This window comes from Excalfactoria chinensis, assembly GCF_039878825.1.
Source record: "Excalfactoria chinensis isolate bCotChi1 chromosome 1 unlocalized genomic scaffold, bCotChi1.hap2 SUPER_1_unloc_2, whole genome shotgun sequence".
In the NCBI taxonomy this organism is placed as follows: Eukaryota; Metazoa; Chordata; class Aves; order Galliformes; family Phasianidae; genus Excalfactoria; species Excalfactoria chinensis.
Window position 1 is genome coordinate 101,692 of NW_027315566.1, and position 20,764 is coordinate 122,455.

Sequence of the window (20,764 nt, forward strand, 5' to 3'; positions counted from 1 at the left end):
GCATCGAGTTCGAATCTCCCTTGGACATCATGGGGGCTCTTGTTCCATCCTGTGTCTCCAAGCCTCCCATCTCTACCTGCCTCCCATCCCTACCTGCCCCCCATTACAGGTGGTTTTGAGTTAGAAATGAGGAGATTCCCATTAACTTGGCCGACAGTGTTTTGGTGAGTTGCCACCTTCATTGCCATGGGGAGATTGAGGCTTAGGATCTGGAAGAAGGGATTTCAGTGGGTGGATATGAGAAAGGATGGTTGCAGGCCAAGGGAGTAAATGGGGAATGGGCAGGTGCCTTGTGGGTGCAATGGAGATGGTAAAGCAAGGCATGGAGGCAGGGCAGGGATCAGCTCCACTGGATGGGCTTTTGTTGACCGGATTTCATCTCGAGGGCCTTTTCCAGCTAATAAAAGATAATAAAAGGTAGCGTTGAAGGGGACGGGAGATACACGGAACCTTCTCATAAAGGTGGGAGGCTGTTGGCTTTCCTCCGTGACTCATCTGAAGAGTGATGGGAGGAGATAATATCATTATAGAAACCTCCAGAGTTCTTTTCCTTCTAATTATGGTTCGGTCGGTCATTTCCAAAGCAACTGAGAGTGCATTAGTTTAACGGATGGGAGCCATTGGGGTGATGGATGTTACACGCTCGGCCATTGGGGTGATGGATGTTACACGCTCGGCCATTGGGGTGATGGATGTTACACGCTCGGCCATTGGGGTGAAGGCCATTTAGGAGCCGGGCTGGAGACCTTGGACCTTGAACCACAGTGTGATTCTATGACCGGTCCCCATAGACGTTCCCCATGCCTTTGATACTGAAGGGCTCTGTGTTATGCCAACCTTCTCAAGGATCCTCTTGTTTTGAACGCCGTCGATAGCAAACAATGACTCTTCTTTTCCCTTCCTTTCCCTGCAGTGGCTTAACGAAGCAAGAATCATTCAGAGACTCGTGGAGCTGATCCATTCAAGCCAGGATGAGGATGTGAGTATGGCAAGACTCGAGTTCTGTGTCTGCGGGCAGCACGTCCTGCAAGGTGAAAGGGCTTCATCGGGTCATTTGGTTTTCTTGGTGCATGAAGCAGTTGAGAAGGTGTCCCAAAAGTCAGGAAGATCCTCTGTTAGGCTTTAACTCTATGAATGCTTCTAATAATTCCATGTTAACCAATAGCAGGTGAATAATATAGAGCGTGGTAGCACTCATAGAGCGACACCGCAGTTTCTCCCGTGGCCAGAATGAGGCAAGTTGAGAAGCTAACACCGACTGCGTGCTCCGTGTCATTTACAGAGGCAATCCAACGCTTCCCAGACCCTGTGTGATATCATAAGATTGAGCAGAGACCAGAGCAATCAGCTGCAGGATATACCTGAGCCTGATCCACTTCTCACCGCACTGGAATCGTAAGTTCTACTCAAGGGGGTTGTTGCTAAACCAGCCGTTGGCATTGCCTGCCTGTCATTTGGGAGCTGTTGGTGAGTGCAGCATTAACATGACATCAAACAAGGTTCCTTTAGACCTAAAGGTACGTTGTAGCACCTGCCTTACCCCCAGGTAGCTCAGCAGTGCACCTCAAGCTTATTGAGGGTGCTCTCCAACCCCCTCATCCAACATCATCAGCGAAGATACTAAACAGGGCCAGTATTAATGCTTGGGGAGAACACCACTTGTGACCATTGCTGGTTGGATTGAGCTCCATGCATCACCACAATTGCATATCCCCAGTCCTGGAAACCCTCATTAGGGGCTGAACCTCATCAAGGACTGAACCTCATCAGGACCGAATGGCTCCAGAGCCTTTCAGCTGCGGGCTGAGCCTTTCTCTCTGCTGGGTTATTCATAGACAGCTCAGGTCTGCCCTGCATGCCATGGCTGCTCTCACTCTGCATCCTCTCCTTTCTCAGCTTCCTCCTCTCTCAGTGGCTCAGCAGAGGGACACAGAGCTGTGCTTGGGGCAGGACCATGCTGCCCATGGGGGTAGAAATCCATCACTGATCCTGGGCTGCACAGGGGTTGCAGAGAGCTACAGGTGGAGCTTTGGGTCTTACTGCACTCAGAGCATCCTCAACAGCTGCTCCATCCCCTCCCCTCTCCCTCCCAGTCTCCTTCTGTTGTGGTTTTCTTTGTTGCTGTCACGTTTTCACTCGGCACCTGCATTGGTTTTGTGCTTTCAAAAAGCCTTTCTGAAAGTCGTTAGGCCGCTTGGTTATTTCAAAGGCAAAGCATTCAGAGCAGAAGGCTGTTGCTGTTGATCCCCAGCTGTCACGTGGCTCATGTTTTCTCCCAGGGACTTTTTACCAAGCATTACCAGTGACCTTTTTCATCTATGAACGCTAAATTAACCATCACTTAAGACCACCGGGAGCCATGGCCGGAGTCACACAGCCCTCGTGTTCATCCTGCTTTGAATCCATAGAACACAGCAGGGAGAAAAATGGGGCCGTTGCCTTATGTTTGTCATTTCAGGTGGCCTTTGAATGGCAAAGTCACGTTTAAATGCTTGAAAGGTCCATTATTGTCATCCATTGTGACTCCAGCATTGGTCAGTACTGCACTTGGGGGTCTCCCTCTCCCCCTGCCCTCGACACTCAGGGTTTGGAAGGCATCTTCCTTTGCTTTAAAGGCTCAAAGAGGCAGTGAAAGGCTTCGGATAATAGGTGGAAGCTAAGACTTAAATCCAAGAAAACGGGTATTTTTGTGATTAAAGCAGCAGCTGAATGTGACTAATAACACAAACTGCGCTTGCCCAACAGGCAGGAATGTGTGGAGCAACTCCTGAAGAATATGTTTGATGGAGAGCAGACTGAAAACTGCATCGTGAACGGAACGCAGGTTCTGCTAACATTGCTGGAGACGAGGCGCTCTGGGTAAGTCAGCACTTTGCTCTCTTGACCAGAAGGATTTTAGCTGTTCCAATCTAGTTTATCATGAAGGATAGAGCAAAGGTCTCTGGGGAGGGAGGGAGATGCTGAGGAGCTCAGTGTTTTAAAGGAGGAAATAGGAGGAGTGAAGGAGGTGATGGAAGGAGAGGTAACAGAGGGAGAAATGGCAGGAGATGGCATTGGGTTGTTGTTGGGCAGGCATGCATGGTTCATAGGGTGTTGGGAATGGGTTGGTGGTTGGACTCAATGATCATAGAGGTCGTTTCCAACCTGAATGACTCTGTGATCCTATAAATGGGGATGTTGGGGATGGGATGGTAGGTATGGGTTGGTGGTTGGACTCAACGATCATAGAGGTCGTCTCCAGCCTTAATGATTCTGTGATCCTATAAATGGGAATGGTGGGGATGGGATGATGGTTGGACTCAATGATCATAGAGGTTGTCTACAACCTTAATGACTCTCTGGTCCTATAAATGGGGATGTTAGGTATGGGATGTTGGGGATGGGTTGATGGTTGCACTCAACGATCATAGAGGTCATCTCCAACCTTAATGATTCTGTGATCCTATAAGTGGGAACAGTGGGGATGGGATGGTGGGGATGGGTTGGTGGTTGGACTCAATGATTGTGGAGGTCGTCTCCAACTTTAATGGTTCTCTGGTCCTATCAATGGGGATGTTGGGGATGGGTTGGTGGTAGGACTCAACGATCATAGAGGTCACCTCCAACCTTAATGATTTTGTGATCCTATAGAATGGCCTGGGTTGCAAAGGCCCACAATGCTCATCCCATTTCCAACCCCCTGCTATATGCAGGATTGCCAACCAGCAAATCAGGCTGCTCAGAGCCACATCCAGCCTGGCCTTGAATGCCAGCAGGGCTGGTGCATCCACAACCTCCTTGGGCAACCTGTTGCAGTGCATCACCACCCTCGGTTATGGCTGTAAAGCTGAGATGCTGCATCTCCTGTGCCTTGTGCCCTGCATCTCCAAGGGGTTATGAATTGCAGACATAGGGGTGCCCATGTAGGCTGTTGGTGCTTTGCAGAAGTGCAAGCGTTTCTCTTATTCCATTATTATGAGGTGATTCTGCACTTACCTTCAGTGGCTGTCAGTGATGGTTCTTCCCGTTCAGAGTTCTTTTTGAAGAGGAAATAGCCAACGTGGGCAATGGGAGTGGAGACCTTTTGAAGGTTCGGTGGTCAAGCCCTGATTTGCATGTTCTCTTTGTTTCCAGGGTGGAAGGACTGATGGACTCATACACTCAGGGATTTGAAAGGTCTTACACTGTCAATAGCAGCATCTTACACGGCATTGAACCAAGGCTAAAAGATTTCCACCAGCTGCTGCTCAGCCCTCCCAAGGTAACGTGGCTCAGCCTTCCTCAGCAGCAAACAGCTGCTGGCTGGATGGGGGGGGGTTTCCTCATCCTTATTCATGGGCTTTGTGGGTACTTTCTGAAACTCTACCTTAAATCTTTTCAAGAAGGATTCACCCTTAAGGTTTGTAATACGAGTGCTGAGGAAGTTCAGGCAAAGTGTGAGGTTTTGCTCTTGGGCTGGAGGAATCCCAGGCACTTATAAAGGCTGGAAGGAGCAGAGCTTGAGTGCAGCCCTGCAGAGAAGGAGCTGGGGGTCCTGGTGGATGGAAAGCTGAGCAGGAGCCAGCAGGGTGCTCTGACAGCTCAGAAAGCAAATGGCATCCTGGGCTCCATCAGCAGAGGGGTGGCCAGCAGGGACAGGGAGGGAGAGGAGGCCCCATCTGCAGCTCTGTGTCCAGGTCTTGTATTGGGCCCCCAATAGAAGAAAGACAGGGAGCTGTTGGAGAGGGTGCAGAGGAGGCCACAAAGATGCTCAGAGGGCTGCAGCACCTCCATACAAAGACAGGCTGAGGGAGCTGGGCTTGTTCAGCATGGAGAAGAGAAGGCTGCGGGGTGAGCTCAGTGCAGCCTGCCAGGACCTGAAGGGAGCCTATAGATGGGAGGGGAGTCAGCTCTTAATGAGGGCAGATAAGAGCAGGACAAGGGAAACGGGTTGAAGAAGATTGAGGTTGGATGTGAGGGGGAAGTTGTGGACAGAGAGTGTTGAGGTGCTGGAAGAGCTGCCCAGAGAGGCTGTGGATGCCCCGTCCATCCCTGGAGGTGTTGAAGGCTGGGTTGGATGTGGCCCTGGGCAGCCTGGGCTGCTATTCAATGTGGAGGTTCGTAGCCCTGCATGTGGTTGGAGCTTCGTGATCCTTGAGCTCCCTTCCAACTCAAGCCATTCTGTGGGTGAGGGGGCACAGAGGAGGGAACCTGGAGTCAATGGGTGTTTTGATCTCCTAAGTTTGGGAAGTGCAGACCTCACAGCGCTCCCAGGATGTGGCTGAGTGGGAAGATGCCATAGGTTTGCCTGCATAGAGTATTTATGTAAGAAGATGAGATGGTTTTATTTAGTCAACCAATTATGCGTCTGCGCTGGGGGTATCATTGACCTTCCCTGAGGTTCTCCACCTCCTTTTCTCTGATAGAAAACAGCAATCCTGACTACAATTGGTGTCCTGGAGGAGCCGCTGGGCAACGCTCGTCTTCACGGATCTCGCCTGATCGCTGCTCTGCTCCACACCAACACTCCCAGTATTAATCAGGAACTATGCAGACTCAGTACCATGGATTTATTACTTGTGAGTAACACGGCATAGCATTGCAAGGGGGTGATGGGGGAAGATGCATCCAGGATGACTTTTATCTTCTTTCTCTTTTTTCTTCCAGGACTTATTTTTTAAATACACGTGGAATAACTTTTTGCATTTCCAAGTGGAATTGTCCATAGCAGCTATTCTATCCCACTCTGTGCAAGAGGGAAGAACTACTGCCAATGACCCAGAAAGTAGAGAAGAGGTGCTGAATGGAAACGTGACCACAGAGAACCAAGAAACTCCAGAAAACAACACGGAGAATATCATGGTTACTCATGTGAGTCAGGTCTCAGCATGGCTTGGGTTGGAAGGGAGCTCAAGGATCACAAAGCTCCAACACAACCACATGCAGGGCCACCAACCTCCACATTGAATAGCAGCCCAGGCTGCACAGGGCCACATCCAACCCGGCCTTCAACACCTCCAGGGATGGACGGGGCATCCACAGCCTCTCTGGGCAGCTCTTCCAGCACCTCAACACTCTCTGTCCACAACTTCCCCCTCACATCCAACCTCAATCTTCTTCAACCCATTTCCCTTGTCCTGCTCTTATCTGCCCTCATTAAGAGCTGCCTCCCCTCCCATCTATAGGCTCCCTTCAGGTCCTGGCAGGCTGCACTGAGCTCACCCCGCAGCCTTCTCTTCTCCATGCTGAACAAGCCCAGCTCCCTCAGCCTGTCTTTGTATGGAGGTGCTGCAGCCCTCTGAGCATCTTTGTGGCCTCCTCTGCACCCTCTCCAACAGCTCCCTGTCTTTCTTCTATTGGGGGCCCAATACAAGACCTGGACACAGAGCTGCAGATGGGGCCTCCCCTCCCTCCCTGTCCCTGCTGGCCACCCCTCTGCCAATGGAGCCCAGGATGCCATTTGCTTTCTGAGCTGTCAGAGCACCCTGCTGGCTCCTGCTCAGCTTTCCATCCACCAGGACCCCCAGGTCCTTCTCTGCAGGGCTGCTCCCAAGCTCCTCCCAGTCTCTATATATGCCTGGGATTCCTCAGGCCTAATGATGAATGTGGTCCTAACGATGAAAACCTCTTGTTGTGTTTGTGAATTGACAGCAATGTTCTTCATTGCTGCTGTTGCGAAGCCCGGAACGGATTTGAAGCTGTTGGTAGGTTTTGCTGTTCTCATTGGATCCTCTGCATTAAAATAAATAGAGAGGAAAGAAGAAATGACGAGCTCTTGTGCAAGATGAAGTGCTGAGCTTGAAGTTCTTGCTCAGTCAGAGTGAAGGAGTGGACAGAAATCACTGCAGTCCATCACAGGCTTCTGCATTGAGAATCTGCATGGAGTCTTTCTATGGCAAACTCCTAATCTCTTTTTTCTTTCCCTCCAGTTGTTCCAGAAGTGCTGCTTAGTGCAAAGGATACTGGATGCCTGGGAAGCCAATGATAAAATACAGTAAGTAAAGGCCTTGGGGCTCAGAGCGCTGTATTCTAAGGCTGCGGGCATCGAATATTCCCACAAGGTTATTGGTTCCAACCCAACCCATTCTATGACTTCACTGAGCACAGTTGCAGCAGCTCCAGATGAATTCCCATCTCATTCGCATCCATGGAGAAATGGAAGTGTTGTGTGCTGTGTGAGCAGCCAGGGAGGAAGGCTTTGCTTTAAGCTGGAGATGTAGCAGTGTTGGCTGGAAGCTGCTCACGAGTCTTTTGTTTTCCTGTGCTTTAATTCCCAGCCAGCACCGTTACTTGTGGGTCCCGGTATGAATTTCTTCCTGCTGCTCTGGGGTCTGTTGTTACCTTTGTGCTTCTCTCTGCAGGGCAGAAGGGGGAATGAGGCGAGGCAACATGGGCCACCTCACCCGCATCGCCAACGCTGTGGTGCAGAACATGGAGAAGGGCCCCATGCACACCCAGATCAGTGAGTTCATCAAAGGTAAGTTCCTCTGTTCCGCTGCTTTGCCCTCCACAGAATAGCTGAGAAAAAGCTTTATTGCCCTTTAATTTGTGAGGGTACCTTTCTGAAGGAGGAGGCACCGTTGGTTCACGTAACAAACCAAACTGAGCTTCATTTCCGTGTTTCAAAGCGATCAGAGCTTTGCTTTTACACCCGGAGGTTGAAGGTAACAGCCTTGTAACAAAGCCTTGCTCCTTCCCAGAGCTCCCCGAGGACTGCAGAGGGAGGTGGGAGAGCTTCGTAGAAGAGACGCTGACGGAAACAAACAGGAGGAACACGGTGGATTTGGTGAGAGCAGCGATGCACGTTTTTACGCTGGCTTGAGCAATGCAGCCTGTTTGCTTCTGCTGTTTGACCCTACAAAGGCTGTGCCTAAACATACGTGCTCTGCAATAGCTCTATTCTGGGGGAGTTTTGTCTCTGTGTGTTTTTCCATTTGAGCTTTCTGAGCTTTCCCTTATGCCTCTTCTCTCTGCTTCTTCCAGGTGAGCACTCACCATCTGCACTCTTCCAGTGAGGACGAAGACATTGAGAGCGCTTTTCCCAATGAACTTTCTCTCCAGCAGGTGAGCTGACGATGCATTCCTGCTGGGGAGTTTGCTTCTCCAATCCTCCCTTAATCCTCCTTATTATGGACAGGCTTCATTCACTCCATCACCGTATCTTCAGCCTTTCAGCATCTTTCCATTATAGTCACTTCAATGGCAAACTTCAATCTAGACTCCAGCCAGCAATACATTTGGCTCAGGCTGCATCCAAGATACAGGATGTCTCTCCAATCCCCGTCAGACACTGCCTATTTCTTTCTCTTTCCCTGCTTCTCTGCACAGTAGTGGGTTGAGTGATCTCGATTCTATCTGGTTCTATATACAGCAATGTTCTCGTTGCAGTAGCTCTCAGCCAGCAGGGTGGTTTGTGTCAGCTGCCTGCAGTGGGATTGGAGCTGGGAAGAGGGTTTCTGCTTCCCTTTGAGCTGTAAAGACTCCCGTTAACAAAGTGGAAGAGCCATACTAAGGTGTGAGTGAGAAAAGGGGCAAGAATGTGACCAAATGAATGTCTGGATGGAGAGCAAAAGGACCCGAGCAGCTGTGAGATACAAGATGCCTGCTGGGATTGGTGTGTGCTTTGCCTTCAAGCTGCTGCAGTTGCCCTTTAGCTCCCTGTGGGTTCTGTTCTCAGGCCTTCTCCGAGTATCAAATCCAGCAGATGACAGCAAACTTCGTCGATCAGTTTGGCTTTAACGATGAGGAGTTTGCTGACCAGGATGATAACATCAAGTAAGTGTATATGGCTTCTGGCTGGCCTTAACACCCACATCCCACCCCAACCCCACATCCCCATCCTATATCCACAACCCCACATCCCCATCCCAGCCCTATGATCCCATGGCTCCATCCTGACCCCGCATCCCACCCCCATCTTGACCCTACAACCCAACCCATCCCCATGGCTCCATCTTAACCCTACAACCCAACCCAGCCCTATAGCTCCATCTTGACCCTACAACCCAACCCATCCCCATGGCTCCATCTTGACCCTACAACCCAATCCAGCCCTATGGCTCCATTCTGACCCTGCAACTCAATCCAGCCCTATAGCTCCATCCTGACCCTACAACCCAACCCAACCCTATAGCTCCATCTTGACCCTACAACCCAACCCAGCCCCATGGCTCCATCCTGACCCTACAACCCAACCCAACCCCATGGCTCCATCCTGACCCTACAACCCAACCCAGCCCTATGGCTCCATCTTGACCCTACAACCCAACCCAGCCCCATGGTTCCATCTTGACCCTACAACCCAACCTGGCCCCATGGCTCCATCTTGACCCTACAACCCAACCCAGCCCCATGGCTCCATCCTGACCCTACAACCCAACCCAGCCAGAAATAAGATGGCAGCCATTCATTCCCATATGAATAAGGAAATGTAGATAAGCTGGGAGCAAATTGCAGGTCAGAGAAGGATGATATTGGGTTGAATGTCATCTTTGTGGCTGCTGAATCGAGTGCTCAGAGGTGCTGCTTCTCTTATGGAAGAACTGCTGCCATCTGGTTAAAGCTACAAGGTTGTTTTCCCACCTTAGCAAAAGGGTGCAGAGGAATTTGCTGGCTCTGCTGCTGTCCTGTTTGGCCAGCAATGATTCGGAAGCTGTGAGCTCCTGCTGTTCCATGTATTGACAGCAGGGCGCTCCGAAAAGGACGCTGAGTTGGAACAGGACAGCGATTTCCAGGGTCTGCTGTCCAAAAACAAACCCATCCAAAAAGAACGGAGGTGCTCCATAGGCAGCTTTCAGCCCAGGTGCTTCGCGCCCTCTGCATCCCAGCTGTCAAACACAGCAGCGTGGAGTTCCTTGGCCTGCAGCACCCTCTGCTGTCCTTACAGCAGACACTCTTAGATCCGAATGGGAAACTGGGTTATGCGATGATTTGTGTCCCAGTGATGAGTCAGGGCTGTGGAACCACTCGGAGCTACATGGAATTATACTGAGAGCAGGCAGGTGTAGCCCTTGCTGTGCCTGCTATGTAGGATCCGATCTCTCCCCTGGGTCTGTCTCATACTGAGTTGAACACGGGGCTGGAATTGCACAACAGCCGGGTGCAGCTCCTGCTGCTGTTCATGCGTCGAGGCTCCGTTGTGTTTTCATATCAGCTTTGATTCAGCTGGAATGACTCGGTGGGAAAGGTCGAGGCTGCCTTTGTGCTGCTTAAGTAACACGAAGAGCCGCAGAGTAACAGCCAGAGGTGCCATGCAGGTACTAAGCAGACCTAGGAGTGAATATCCCACGTCATTATTGCTATTAGGAGATGGGAAGAAGCAGAAAGCATCGCATTGAATAGAGCAGTGAGCAGGAGGGAGCTGCCCTCTGTCCTCCTGCAGGGGCTGCAGCGGCGCTGCCATCCCTCCCTGCCATCACTGAAGCTCCCCCCTTTCTTTTTGCAGTGCTCCTTTTGACAGGATCGCGGAGATAAACTTCAACATCGACGCAGACGATGACAGCGTAAGTGGGGATGCTGTGTGTGATGGGATGCACTGCGACAAGCTGGTTCACCTTGAAATCAGCCAGCAGCGTTCTGAAGTTCAAAGCACCTGCTGGAAATGCAATGGTGCCCCCAATGGCTTCATGCAGATTAAGGATCTCAGGGCATGAAATGCACCCTCCTAGAGTTTCCCTCTGCTTTATTACCTTCAGACCTTCCAAACCAGCCCTCTTTATGTCGTTGCATTCTGTCTGTTAAATGCAGGCAGGGAACGCTTTATTACTTGTGTATAAGTGCTGCTGGATGAGCTCGGTTATCATCAGAGCTCTTGTTTGTGTCTCCAATGTCTGAATGGGACGTGATCTCTTTATGATGCTGTTTCAGCCCAATGCTTCCCTCTTTGAAGCCTGCTGCAACGAGCGGATCCAACAGTTCGATGATAACGAGGAAGAAGAAGATATCTGGGAAGAGAAGGAGATAAGCTATGCAACACAAGTGAAATCCAGGACGAGGTAAGGGGGAACGGAAGGATCTTTCCTCACGTTGGGGCAGGAGGAGGTTGGAAGCATCCAACCCCAACATATGATCCAATAGACAGGACGAGTGGTCAGGACTGATGGTTATTGTTTGCCTAGCGTTAAAAATCACATTGCCTTGATGGGGTAAAACAATGACCCCAAACCGATCTGCTCCTCTCATTTGCTGCCCATCGTCTGCTCGTATCACTCTCCAACCCAAAGATATCACTGCAGCTTCGTTCCCCTTAGGACTCTGCAAACAGGTTTTGACAAGCAAAGCACTCAAGGCCATTAGGGGAAATATTGTCAGATGTGCCCAGCTGAGCCAGACATCTTTTTGGGGAGCTGTAGAAGGGATTTAGCATCACTTGGTCGGCAGGCCCCTGTGGTGGGGAGGGATGAATTGGCTTCTGCCAGGGATTGACTGACTCTTGAGTTTGTCTGATTTAGGTTTGGAGCTTCTCAGGCCTCAGAGGGTTCATCCAAAAGCGATCTTGAGAACGGAGATCACGATGGCAGCGTGGACTCGGAAGAAGAGGAGGAAACAGAACAGCAGGTGCCTTCTTCCTCAGCCAACAGCAACAAGAGCAACACAGCAGAGCAGAAAGAGTCCGACTCTTCGGAAGGTAAAGAGTTTAGAACAGCACCATCCCCTTTGAAGTGACCAATCTGTAACCATCTCTGCCAGACAGCAGCGTGCAGGTTGCCTCTTTGCCGTGGCTGTTCCCTAATTCCACCTGTGAGGATGAGAAGAGTGTAATTCAGGCTTTGTTTTTTGCCTCTAACCCCCCCCCCTTACCCTTGGGGTGCCCAGCTGAAAATAAGCCAGTTTTTCCCCTACCGCGATGCAAGTGATGCTGTGTAAGTTCACGAGACACGGTGTTATCAGCAGAGGAAATTCAGCCAACAGGAATAAAGGGACAGGAATGTTTTCCTGGCAGTTCTTCCTGTTTAAAAGAGCAGGTTTCATTTTCTAGGTGATATCTCTATATCTGTGAACGGTGAGCTCTTGTAATCAGCTCCATGCACGTGGGTTTGGATCCAGACCTTTTGCAGCCCTTCTTTATTTCTTGAAGAAAACAGGATGAAAAACGCCTTTGAGGAAGTTATTATAGAATCATAGAATGGTTTGGGTTGGAAGGGATTGAGATCATGTAGTCCCAACCCATTGCTGTAGGCAAGGACACCTCCTCCTTAAACCTGGTTGCTCACAGCCCCATCCAACCTGACCTTGAATGCTTCCAAGATGGGAACATCCACGACCTCTGTGGGCAACCAAAGCATCTCCCAGTAAGAATCTCACCCTGGTATCTACTCTGGATCCTCCCCTCTTGCAGTTTAAGGCCGTTTCCCCTTGTCTTGGCACTGCAAGAATGAAAGATGGGAATGAAAGATATTCTAATGAAGAGAGAGCAGACCGGGATCTCAAACACTACGTTATGTGCTTAGTTTCACTTGAGATCCCTTCTGTGATATTAAACGTTGCATCAGTTCCCTACCTGAAGTTGCCCAATATGGAGTGATTGAAATGGTTGGGAATCTCACCGCTGAGGTTTTGACAAGAAATTTAAGTCTTTGCACAGATCTCAACTGAGAAGAATGAAGAAATTCATCGAGTCGTTTTGCTTTAATTGATGCTTCTCTCTTGTGGCTGACATCAATATTAATCAGATTTCCAAGCTGGAAGCTGCAGCTTCCCAAGGATAGAGGAGTTCTGTTGGACTTGAATGGCTCTGGGTTGTATTTGGGGGCAGCTGATGCTCTGGAAGCTCCATTATGCTGTTGTGTTCCCTCAGGCTCCGGGTGGACCGCAGTGTTTGAACCCGTCAGCTCGAAGCCCCCCACCCCCTGCGTGGCCATGGATGTTGGATCCAGTGTGTGGGACTCAGCAGCCCCAGAGAATGCTGCCCCAGAGAAGGGATGGGCCAAGTTCACGGACTTCCAGCCCTTCTGTTGGTAAAGTCCAGCCCTTTCTGGTTCTTTTTAACTTCAGATATGTCAAATCATGATGATCAGAATCTTTCCTCTTCTCCTTCCCCCCTCCCGTTGCTTCCCGTGTTATATATTAATGTTATCTGAGCTATTTGCATTGTGCTTCCCTTTACCTTCCAGTGCTTCTCACTGGTGGCAGCACACGTGCCTTGTGACGCAGGAGTCCCATAACTGCTGCTCCACCAAGACTACAAAGAACTAAAAAAAACCAAAGGGAAATTAATACGTTTTTTTCCCCACACTTATAAAGATGTCAGAAAGAAACGGTGCCCTCAAGCCTTTCTCGGGGTCTCTTGGAAGCATAACCAGGATCTCTTCATTCTCACGGTGTTTTTCCCTTCCCATTCCCTGCTCAGCTCCGAATCTGGCCCACGGTGCAGTTCTCCTGCAGACACAGAAAGCAGCGGTTCGGATGGCAACCCGAAACAGAGTCAGGACAAGAACTGTAAGTGAGAAGATGACGGGGCAAAGATCTCCTTTTATTGGTGCTGTTTGAAGCACTCTGAGCCTGCCGGGGAGAGTTTCCCATCTGCACCATCTGCCTTCCTTTACTCAAAGGCTCTTTTTGTTCAATCAGGGGAAGGAGTGACTCGGGTATCCCAAATGTTGCTTGGGGTTCAAGCAAGCGGAGGGTGAACTTGGAGTTAGTAAGACACTATTTTTAACTGTATGCTTCATTGTAAAATCACCATAGATTAAAAGGATGTGATAACTTATCAGTAGTTGTGCCACGTCCGTCGGTTTAACTTCAGCCTGGTTGCCTTCCTTCCCTCCTTCCTAAGCTAAAGTAAAATGTAATGAAGGACTTGGGTAGAACCAGACTCGGCTCTATGGTTGGTGGATGGGATGGTGGATGGGACTGCAGTGGAGAGCGCAGCGCGTTCTTCTGCCACATCCATTCTGTGCTGCATTTCCAACTGAGTTCAGGAGTCAGCAAAGTCCAGGTGCTGAGTGCATCCCAGAATGACTCAGGTTGGAAGGGATCCCAAGGATCACGAAGCTCCAACCACATGCAGGGCCACCAACCTTCACATTGAATAGCAGCCCAGGCTGCCCAGGGCCACATCCAACCTGGCCTTCAACACCTCCAGGGATGGATGGGGCCTGCATCCCTGCATCCTCAGGGTCACAGCAGGGGTTTGCTGTTGGGTCTGTTGGTTCTGCACAGTGTCCCTTTTGCTCCCCGCAGTCAACACGGCCTCTCCCTGCGTCTGGAACGTCTGCGTCACGCGGAAGGCGCCGCTGGTGGCCTCAGACAGCAGCTCCTCGGGCGGCTCCGACAGCGAGGATGAGGACGAGAAAGGGGACGTCGTCACAGAGACCATCAGCACGGGAGCAGGGCAGGAAACCGTCAAGCTGACGATGGATGCGAAGAACGAGAAGGCCGTTTTCACCAGGTGGGAATGGAGTCACTCAGGGGGAGCTCGGAGCGGCCTTAACCCGTTGTGTTGGTGGGGATTGGTGTCATCTTCTTTGTAGATCCCAGATGTCTTGAGTGGGGATGTCTTACAGCTTCTTTGTCGAAGGGGTTCTGCTGTAATAAAATGTTTATTGCCGGTTTGTTGTAAGAAATGCGCGTGGCTCGTTGTAGCTCACGTCACCCATCTGTCCTCTTTGCTGCACAGGAGGTTCAGGTCTGTGCTGGTGGTGGGGATCGTAGAATCACAGAATGGTGGGGTTGGAAGGGATGGTATCCATCATAGAGCCATGGAATGGTTGAGTAGGACGGGATGTTATCAATCATAGAATGGAATGGTTGAGTTGGATGGACCTCATAGGTCATAGAGCAATAGAATGGTGGAGTTGGATTGGACCTCATAGGTCATAGAGCAATAGAATGGTGGAGTTGAATGGGATCTCAAAAATCATAGAGCCATGGAATGGTTGAGTTGGACGGGACCTCATAGATTGTAGAGCCATGGAATGGTTGAGTTGGATGGGACCTCATAGGTCATAGAGCCATGGAATGGTTGAGTTGGATGGGACCTCATAGATCATAGAGCCATGGAATGGTTGAGTAGTATGGGACCTCATAGATTGTAGAGCCATGGAATGGTTGAGTAGGATGGGACCTCATAGGTCATAGAGCCATGGAATGGTTGAGTAGGATGGGATCTCATAGGTCATAGAGCAATAGGATGGTGGAGATGGATGGGACCTCATAGATCATAGAGCAATAGAATGGTGGAGTTGGATGGGACCTCATAGGTCATAGAGCCCTGGAATGGTTGAGTTAGATTGGACCTCATTGGTCATAGAGCCATGGAATGGTTGAGTAGGATGGGATCTCATAGGTCATAGAGCCATGGAATGGTTGAGTTGGATGGGACCTCATAGATTGTAGAACAATAGAATGGTGGAGTTGGATGGGACCTCATAGATCACAGAGCAATAGAATGGTGGAGTTGGATGGGACCTCATAGGTCGCAGAGCCATGGAATGGTTGAGTTGGATGGGACCTCATAGGTCATAGAGCAATAGAATGGTGGAGTTGGATGGGACCTCATAGATCGTAGAGCCATGCAATGGTTGAGTTGGATGGGACCTTATAGACCATGGAGTCACAGAGTGGTTGTGTTGGGAGGGATGTTATAGATGATAGAGCCATGGGATGGTTGGTTTGGATGGGACCTTATAGACCATAGAGCACTTGGGCTGGAAGGGACCTTACGGATCATAGGATGATCGCATTGGAAGTGACTTTATGGATCGTAGAGGCATAGAATGGTTGGGTCGGAAGGGTCCTTAAAGGTAATAGAGCCAGAGAATGGCTTGGGTTGGGTCTGAGGGGTCCTTAAAGATCATAGAGCCATAGAATGGTTGGGTTGGAAGGGACCTTATAGACCATAGCACCAGAGTGTGGTTGGGTCTGAAGGGACCATATAAATCATACAGCTGTGGAATGGTTGGATTGGAAGGAACTTTATAGGTCATATAGCCATAGAATGGTTGGTTTGGAAGGGTCTTTGTAGACCACAGAGCCACAGAATGGTTGGGTTGGAAGGGACCTTACAGCCATGGAATGGCTGCGTTGGTGCAGGGTCTGACATGGAATGACATATCCAAGCAGACTGGCTGCACGAGGAATGGAAGGTGAAGGAGAAGCAGAATGCTGCCTGCTGTGCTGAAAGCAGCCTCTGCTTTTCCAGTGTTCGGTTTGCATCGTATCTAATTAAGCCCGTTGGCTCTGGTATGTGAAACAAACCGTGCTCCAGATGTTGCTCCTCTCACCACACTGTGGTTTGGATTTGTGTGACGTCTGGAGCTGCCCGTCTTGACTCACAACAGCAGCGTGAATTTCACTTGGCACGTTCTGAGGTCTCTCATTTGTTTCCAAGCAGGAGCAGGGATGGTGATTTCAGCTTTGATTGGTGCTGCGGGCTGCACCCGCTGCTTCACGCAGCCTCACTTGGAATGCTTTTCTTTCTAAAGAAGTGCGTGCATCCTGAGCACTGTCACTAAACACGAGGCTTCCACAACCTGCCCGGGTTTGCATGATTGCAGCTCTGCAAAAGCTTAATTCCTTTTTGGCAGAGAAATGACGTAGTGGAGTAAACCACGGTCTCCACTTGAAAGGTGCCTGCAGCCTTTAACTACAGCCAAAAGCAGAACTAGAAGCTGTGGGAGGACGGGACCTGTTGCACAGATTGATTTCAGCTGCTCCAGCTCTGCTGAGTTTCTCATAGAGTCCGAACTATTGACCAGTGGTGACAGTGGAAGCTTCCCATGGTCTCTGCCCTCCCAAAGCATCTTCCCATCTTTCCATGCAGCAGATGTGGTGCACCCCAATGGCCAGTGGAGGACGGGCTTGTTTCTCACCACCTTCCTTCCTGATCCCAAGTAAATGAGCCGTACTAAAAGCTGGAGAACATTCTGGCTTGGCTTTGTGGTTCTTGAAGGGCTTCCCAGTGACAAAACTCCATCTCAGGCTCTGTGTCTTGGTAGCCTCGTGCTGTCACAGCTCTGCACAAGGATGCAGCAGTTCTCAGCCTTGATTTCTGCTCTGCCTTTGCTGTCGTGTTTCAGGGTCGGATGCCTACACCTGCCTTTAACAACAACCAAGTTGACTTTGATCTCTTTCTCCCCAAAGCTCTCAGCTTCCAACAAACCCTTCTGTACAAACAGGGCTTCCTCCTCCATTTCTCCACCATCCCCAAGGCCACGAAGCTGCAAGTGCTGCAACACCCAGCTCTGAGAGCACCCCGTGCCCACGATGCTGTCTGCTGGTGCTCTCTCCCTGCCCAACCTTTACACTCCATTACATCTCCCTGTGCAGCTCAATAGCACTTGTGGCATGAGAAAGATGCTCTTGATGGGCTGGTTTTGGATATGAGTCTGAATGTTGCACGGGGAAACGCAGTGTTCAGTGGCTGCACTCTAAAACCCTTTGGAACATTCTTGCCCCATCTCCTTGTAAGGAAGCAGCCCAGGGGATTAAGGTTGCAAAGCGAACACTCCTGTCTGGTTTTTTCAGCCATCTTTCCTGTTCTCTTTCTCTCCCTCCCTTCGCTCTCTCCCCGTCCTGCCTCTCGCTGCCTCTCTCTCGTGGTGGCCATTGCTCAGAGTCTTTAGACCTGCGGGCAGAGGGTACGTATGGCTCAGGGTTCCAAACATCCACCGTGCACACAACTGCTCCCACTCCATGCTGGGCCAGAAGCAGAGGAACACTGGCAAACCTTCAAACTGATCCTAGAAAGAACTGCTTCCAGGCACTGAACACCAGGGTGTGTGTTGTCCTTTACCAAGCATGCTCACAGCCAGCCTGCCTGCTAACAACCCCATGCCAAACGTTGCTGCTTTGCTCTTGTGTCGTGCATCCTCCAGCTTCTCCCCTCTCAGCTCTTCCTGCAAAGAGGAAACGTGTTTTGCGCTTGCAAAGGGAAGCTCTGCTGTGCTGTCACATCCAGACAGGAGAGGTGTGTGCTGGACAGGAGCTGTGGGCAGCAGCTCAGCATCACCTCCATCCCCAAAGGCTGCAGCTTTCCAAAGCTCCGAGAATTGCAGCCCTTTAAAAACATGGTTCCTTATGGCTTGCTCTTCTTAAACTTGCTAATGCAGCCATTAACAACTTTGGGCATTTTTCAGCCTCTTCTGTAAGCAGTTGAGCATGCACTGCTTGTTCCCAAGGGCTGGCTCCTATGCTTCTTGCTAGAGGAATGCAGGTGCCTGCATGCCCCGCCACCAGCTCTTCTTAGCATTGCAGATGAAGGGCAGCTGTTGCAATTGCTGCTTTCCAAGGTGTCCCTTAAAAGATGAGGTGCCCACAATGGGACCAAGCATTGCATTTGTGTATCTCCATACTAGAAATCACCCCTTGCTTCTGATCACACACAGCTCTGGGGTGAAAGCTCCTCCCTCCCACAGCAGTGCAAGCTGGCCTTGCTTTGCTGCTGCAGTTGGCCCCAGCCCTGAGCTGAGCTTCGTGCTCACAGTGGATGTTTTGAGCTCTCCCATCCGGGATGTGTTTCCCTTTGTGCCTGTTCTGCTGCCCTGCATGGCGTGGGGTGCAGCTGTGTGCTTGCAGCTCCTTTTGCTAATGGAATGGAACAAACGTGCATGGAGCATGGAGCATGACTGCAGTAAAACATCAGTGCTCTTCTATTCAGAGAGAAGAGTAAAAGTGCATTGACTCGATCAGAGGTCCCATTTCAGCAGGCAACGTTTCCAACCAGGGGTGAACATTTCATGCCATAGTTGGCACAGATGGGATCTTTCCTGCAGACACGTTGGCCTTTCCACTGGCAGACTGCATGTGAATTTGGTGTCCAGACCTCCCCACATCCATCTGCTGCTCGCCCAACACTAACAGTGCATGCATTGCTCTGCTCCGGGAGGGCTCAGCATGAGCCGTGCTTCTCATCCACGTCCTGCTCTTAATGTCCACCTCTGTGTTTCCTGGAGCATCTTTACAACATCTCATCGTCTGTGACTCTGATTGTTTCCCCATCAGAGCAGAGGATATCTGTAGGGAGGTGGGACACAGCACCACAGCACCAAACCCACTCCTTCCTGAGGTTCTTAGAGCCCATTCGTGGCTGCAGCCTGAATTCCTTATGGGTCCTTTGGTAGCGAGATGTAAATGGGCATTGCACATAAGCAGCGTTACGTGCTGCCAGGTGGATTCCTTCATGGCATGGCTGGATATCCAGCAAAGCTGCGGTGTGATGCAAGAGGCTCCCAGCAGTCAGAGCTGGGGCAGAAGGAGAAGCTGTGTGTTTTTGCATGGTGTTATAGGAGCGAGTGCTGAACCTGGATAGGAGGGAGATGCCCAAAGAACTGCAGTGCTAAAACGTTCCCCATAAAGCCAGGGGAAACCAGCCGCAGTGCTGTCAAAAGGGAAGTGAGACTCCTGGTGTTGCTGCCTTCATACAAAGAGCAGCGTGTTGCTTCCTTTGCTCTGGGTGTCAGTTTTGCTATAGGATGGTTCTGTGGCACCTTCTGTCGTTATGAACCGCGGTTGTGTGTTTTAGTCCTGTTTTTTCCATGCACTTCAAGGAGTCTCATCAGTCTGAGGATGCTTTGCGTTCTGACAGCAGAACAGATTGCTCAGCCGTTCCGTGGCACCTGAATCTCTGCAGAGATTCCCTTCTTGTCTAAAGCAACATGAAGGCATTTGGCCATCAAAAACCTTCTCGAAACCTTAGAGAACCACAGCTCCATCAGGCTGCCCAGGGCCTGATCCAGCCTGGCCTTGAAGGCCTCCAGGGATGGAGCATCCACCACATCTCTGGGCAAGCTGTGCCAGTGCCTCACCACCCTCACTGTGACTTATGGGTCCTTCAATCCAACCTAAATCTCTTCACATTTGAAGCCATTTTCCCCTTGTTCTCCCACCGCAGACCCTGCTCAAGAGTCTGTCCCCTCCTTTCCTGCAGCTCCTGGTTAGATACGGGCTGTTCTCACATCACCTCGCAGCCTTCTCTTCTCTCAGCCTGTCCTATGAGAGCTGTTCCATCCCTGGCATCATGAATGCAGAACGTAATGCTCTTTAATCCCACTTGGTTTTTGGTTCTTCTTTCCCTATGGCAATTCTGTGGCCTGTGCCAAGAGAGGAGGAGGAGGAGGAGGAACATATTTTCTCTCGGATAGAGTTTAAACCCCATTCATTGATGCTTTTAACATGACCATAACTTCTCCCCACACAGCGACGCAGGCTGCATGGTGATTGATAAGCTGACCATCACAGACGTGGGAACAACCAAAGCATCCAAACCACTGAACAACGCTGCCCAGCACCCAGAAGAGCACCAGAACACGGCGCCGGTCACGGAAACAGCCACGAAAGACAGGTGAGCTGATCCGACACCAGCACTGCTCCAACATACCACTGCATGCAGGGCCAACAGCCTCCACATTGAATAGCAGCCCAGGCTGCCCAGGGCCCCATCCAACCCGGCCTTCAACACCTCCAGGGATGGACGGGGCATCCACAGCCTCTCTGGGCAGCTCTTCCAGCACCTCAACACTCTCTGTCCACAACTTCCCCCTCACATCCAACCTCAATCTTCTTCAACCCATTTCCCTTGTCCTGCTCTTATCTGCCCTCATTAAGAGCTGACTCCCCTCCCATCTATAGGCTCCCTTCAGGTCCTGGCAGGCTGCACTGAGCTCACCCCGCAGCCTTCTCTTCTCCATGCTGAACAAGCCCAGCTCCCTCAGCCTGTCTTTGTATGGAGGTGCTGCAGCCCTCTGAGCATCTTTGTGGCCTCCTCTGCACCCTCTCCAACAGCTCCTTGTCTTTCTTGTATTGAGGCCCCACACCTGGACGCAGTGCTGCAGATGGGGCCTCACAAGGGCAGAGCAGAGAGGGACAA

The 20,764-nt window shown here is 50.7% G+C and overlaps 1 protein-coding gene across 3 annotated transcripts in view; it reads left to right on the plus strand.

Annotated features, from left to right (window-relative positions):
• PPP6R2 (protein phosphatase 6 regulatory subunit 2) overlaps positions 1-20,764 on the plus strand; it is a 40,688-nt gene that overhangs the window by 15,741 nt on the left and 4,183 nt on the right. For all 3 annotated transcript variants that reach the window (XM_072360623.1, XM_072360624.1, XM_072360625.1), the window contains exons 5-22: positions 914-979; positions 1,283-1,395; positions 2,746-2,859; positions 4,114-4,240; positions 5,385-5,537; positions 5,626-5,829; positions 6,888-6,952; positions 7,320-7,435; positions 7,659-7,744; positions 7,942-8,022; positions 8,636-8,733; positions 10,403-10,460; positions 10,825-10,952; positions 11,409-11,584; positions 12,755-12,914; positions 13,307-13,395; positions 14,140-14,347; positions 20,096-20,239. In XM_072360623.1, coding sequence (XP_072216724.1) covers positions 914-979; positions 1,283-1,395; positions 2,746-2,859; positions 4,114-4,240; positions 5,385-5,537; positions 5,626-5,829; positions 6,888-6,952; positions 7,320-7,435; positions 7,659-7,744; positions 7,942-8,022; positions 8,636-8,733; positions 10,403-10,460; positions 10,825-10,952; positions 11,409-11,584; positions 12,755-12,914; positions 13,307-13,395; positions 14,140-14,347; positions 20,096-20,239 — 2,186 coding nt within the window. The remainder of the gene's footprint in view (positions 1-913; positions 980-1,282; positions 1,396-2,745; positions 2,860-4,113; positions 4,241-5,384; positions 5,538-5,625; positions 5,830-6,887; positions 6,953-7,319; positions 7,436-7,658; positions 7,745-7,941; positions 8,023-8,635; positions 8,734-10,402; positions 10,461-10,824; positions 10,953-11,408; positions 11,585-12,754; positions 12,915-13,306; positions 13,396-14,139; positions 14,348-20,095; positions 20,240-20,764) is intronic.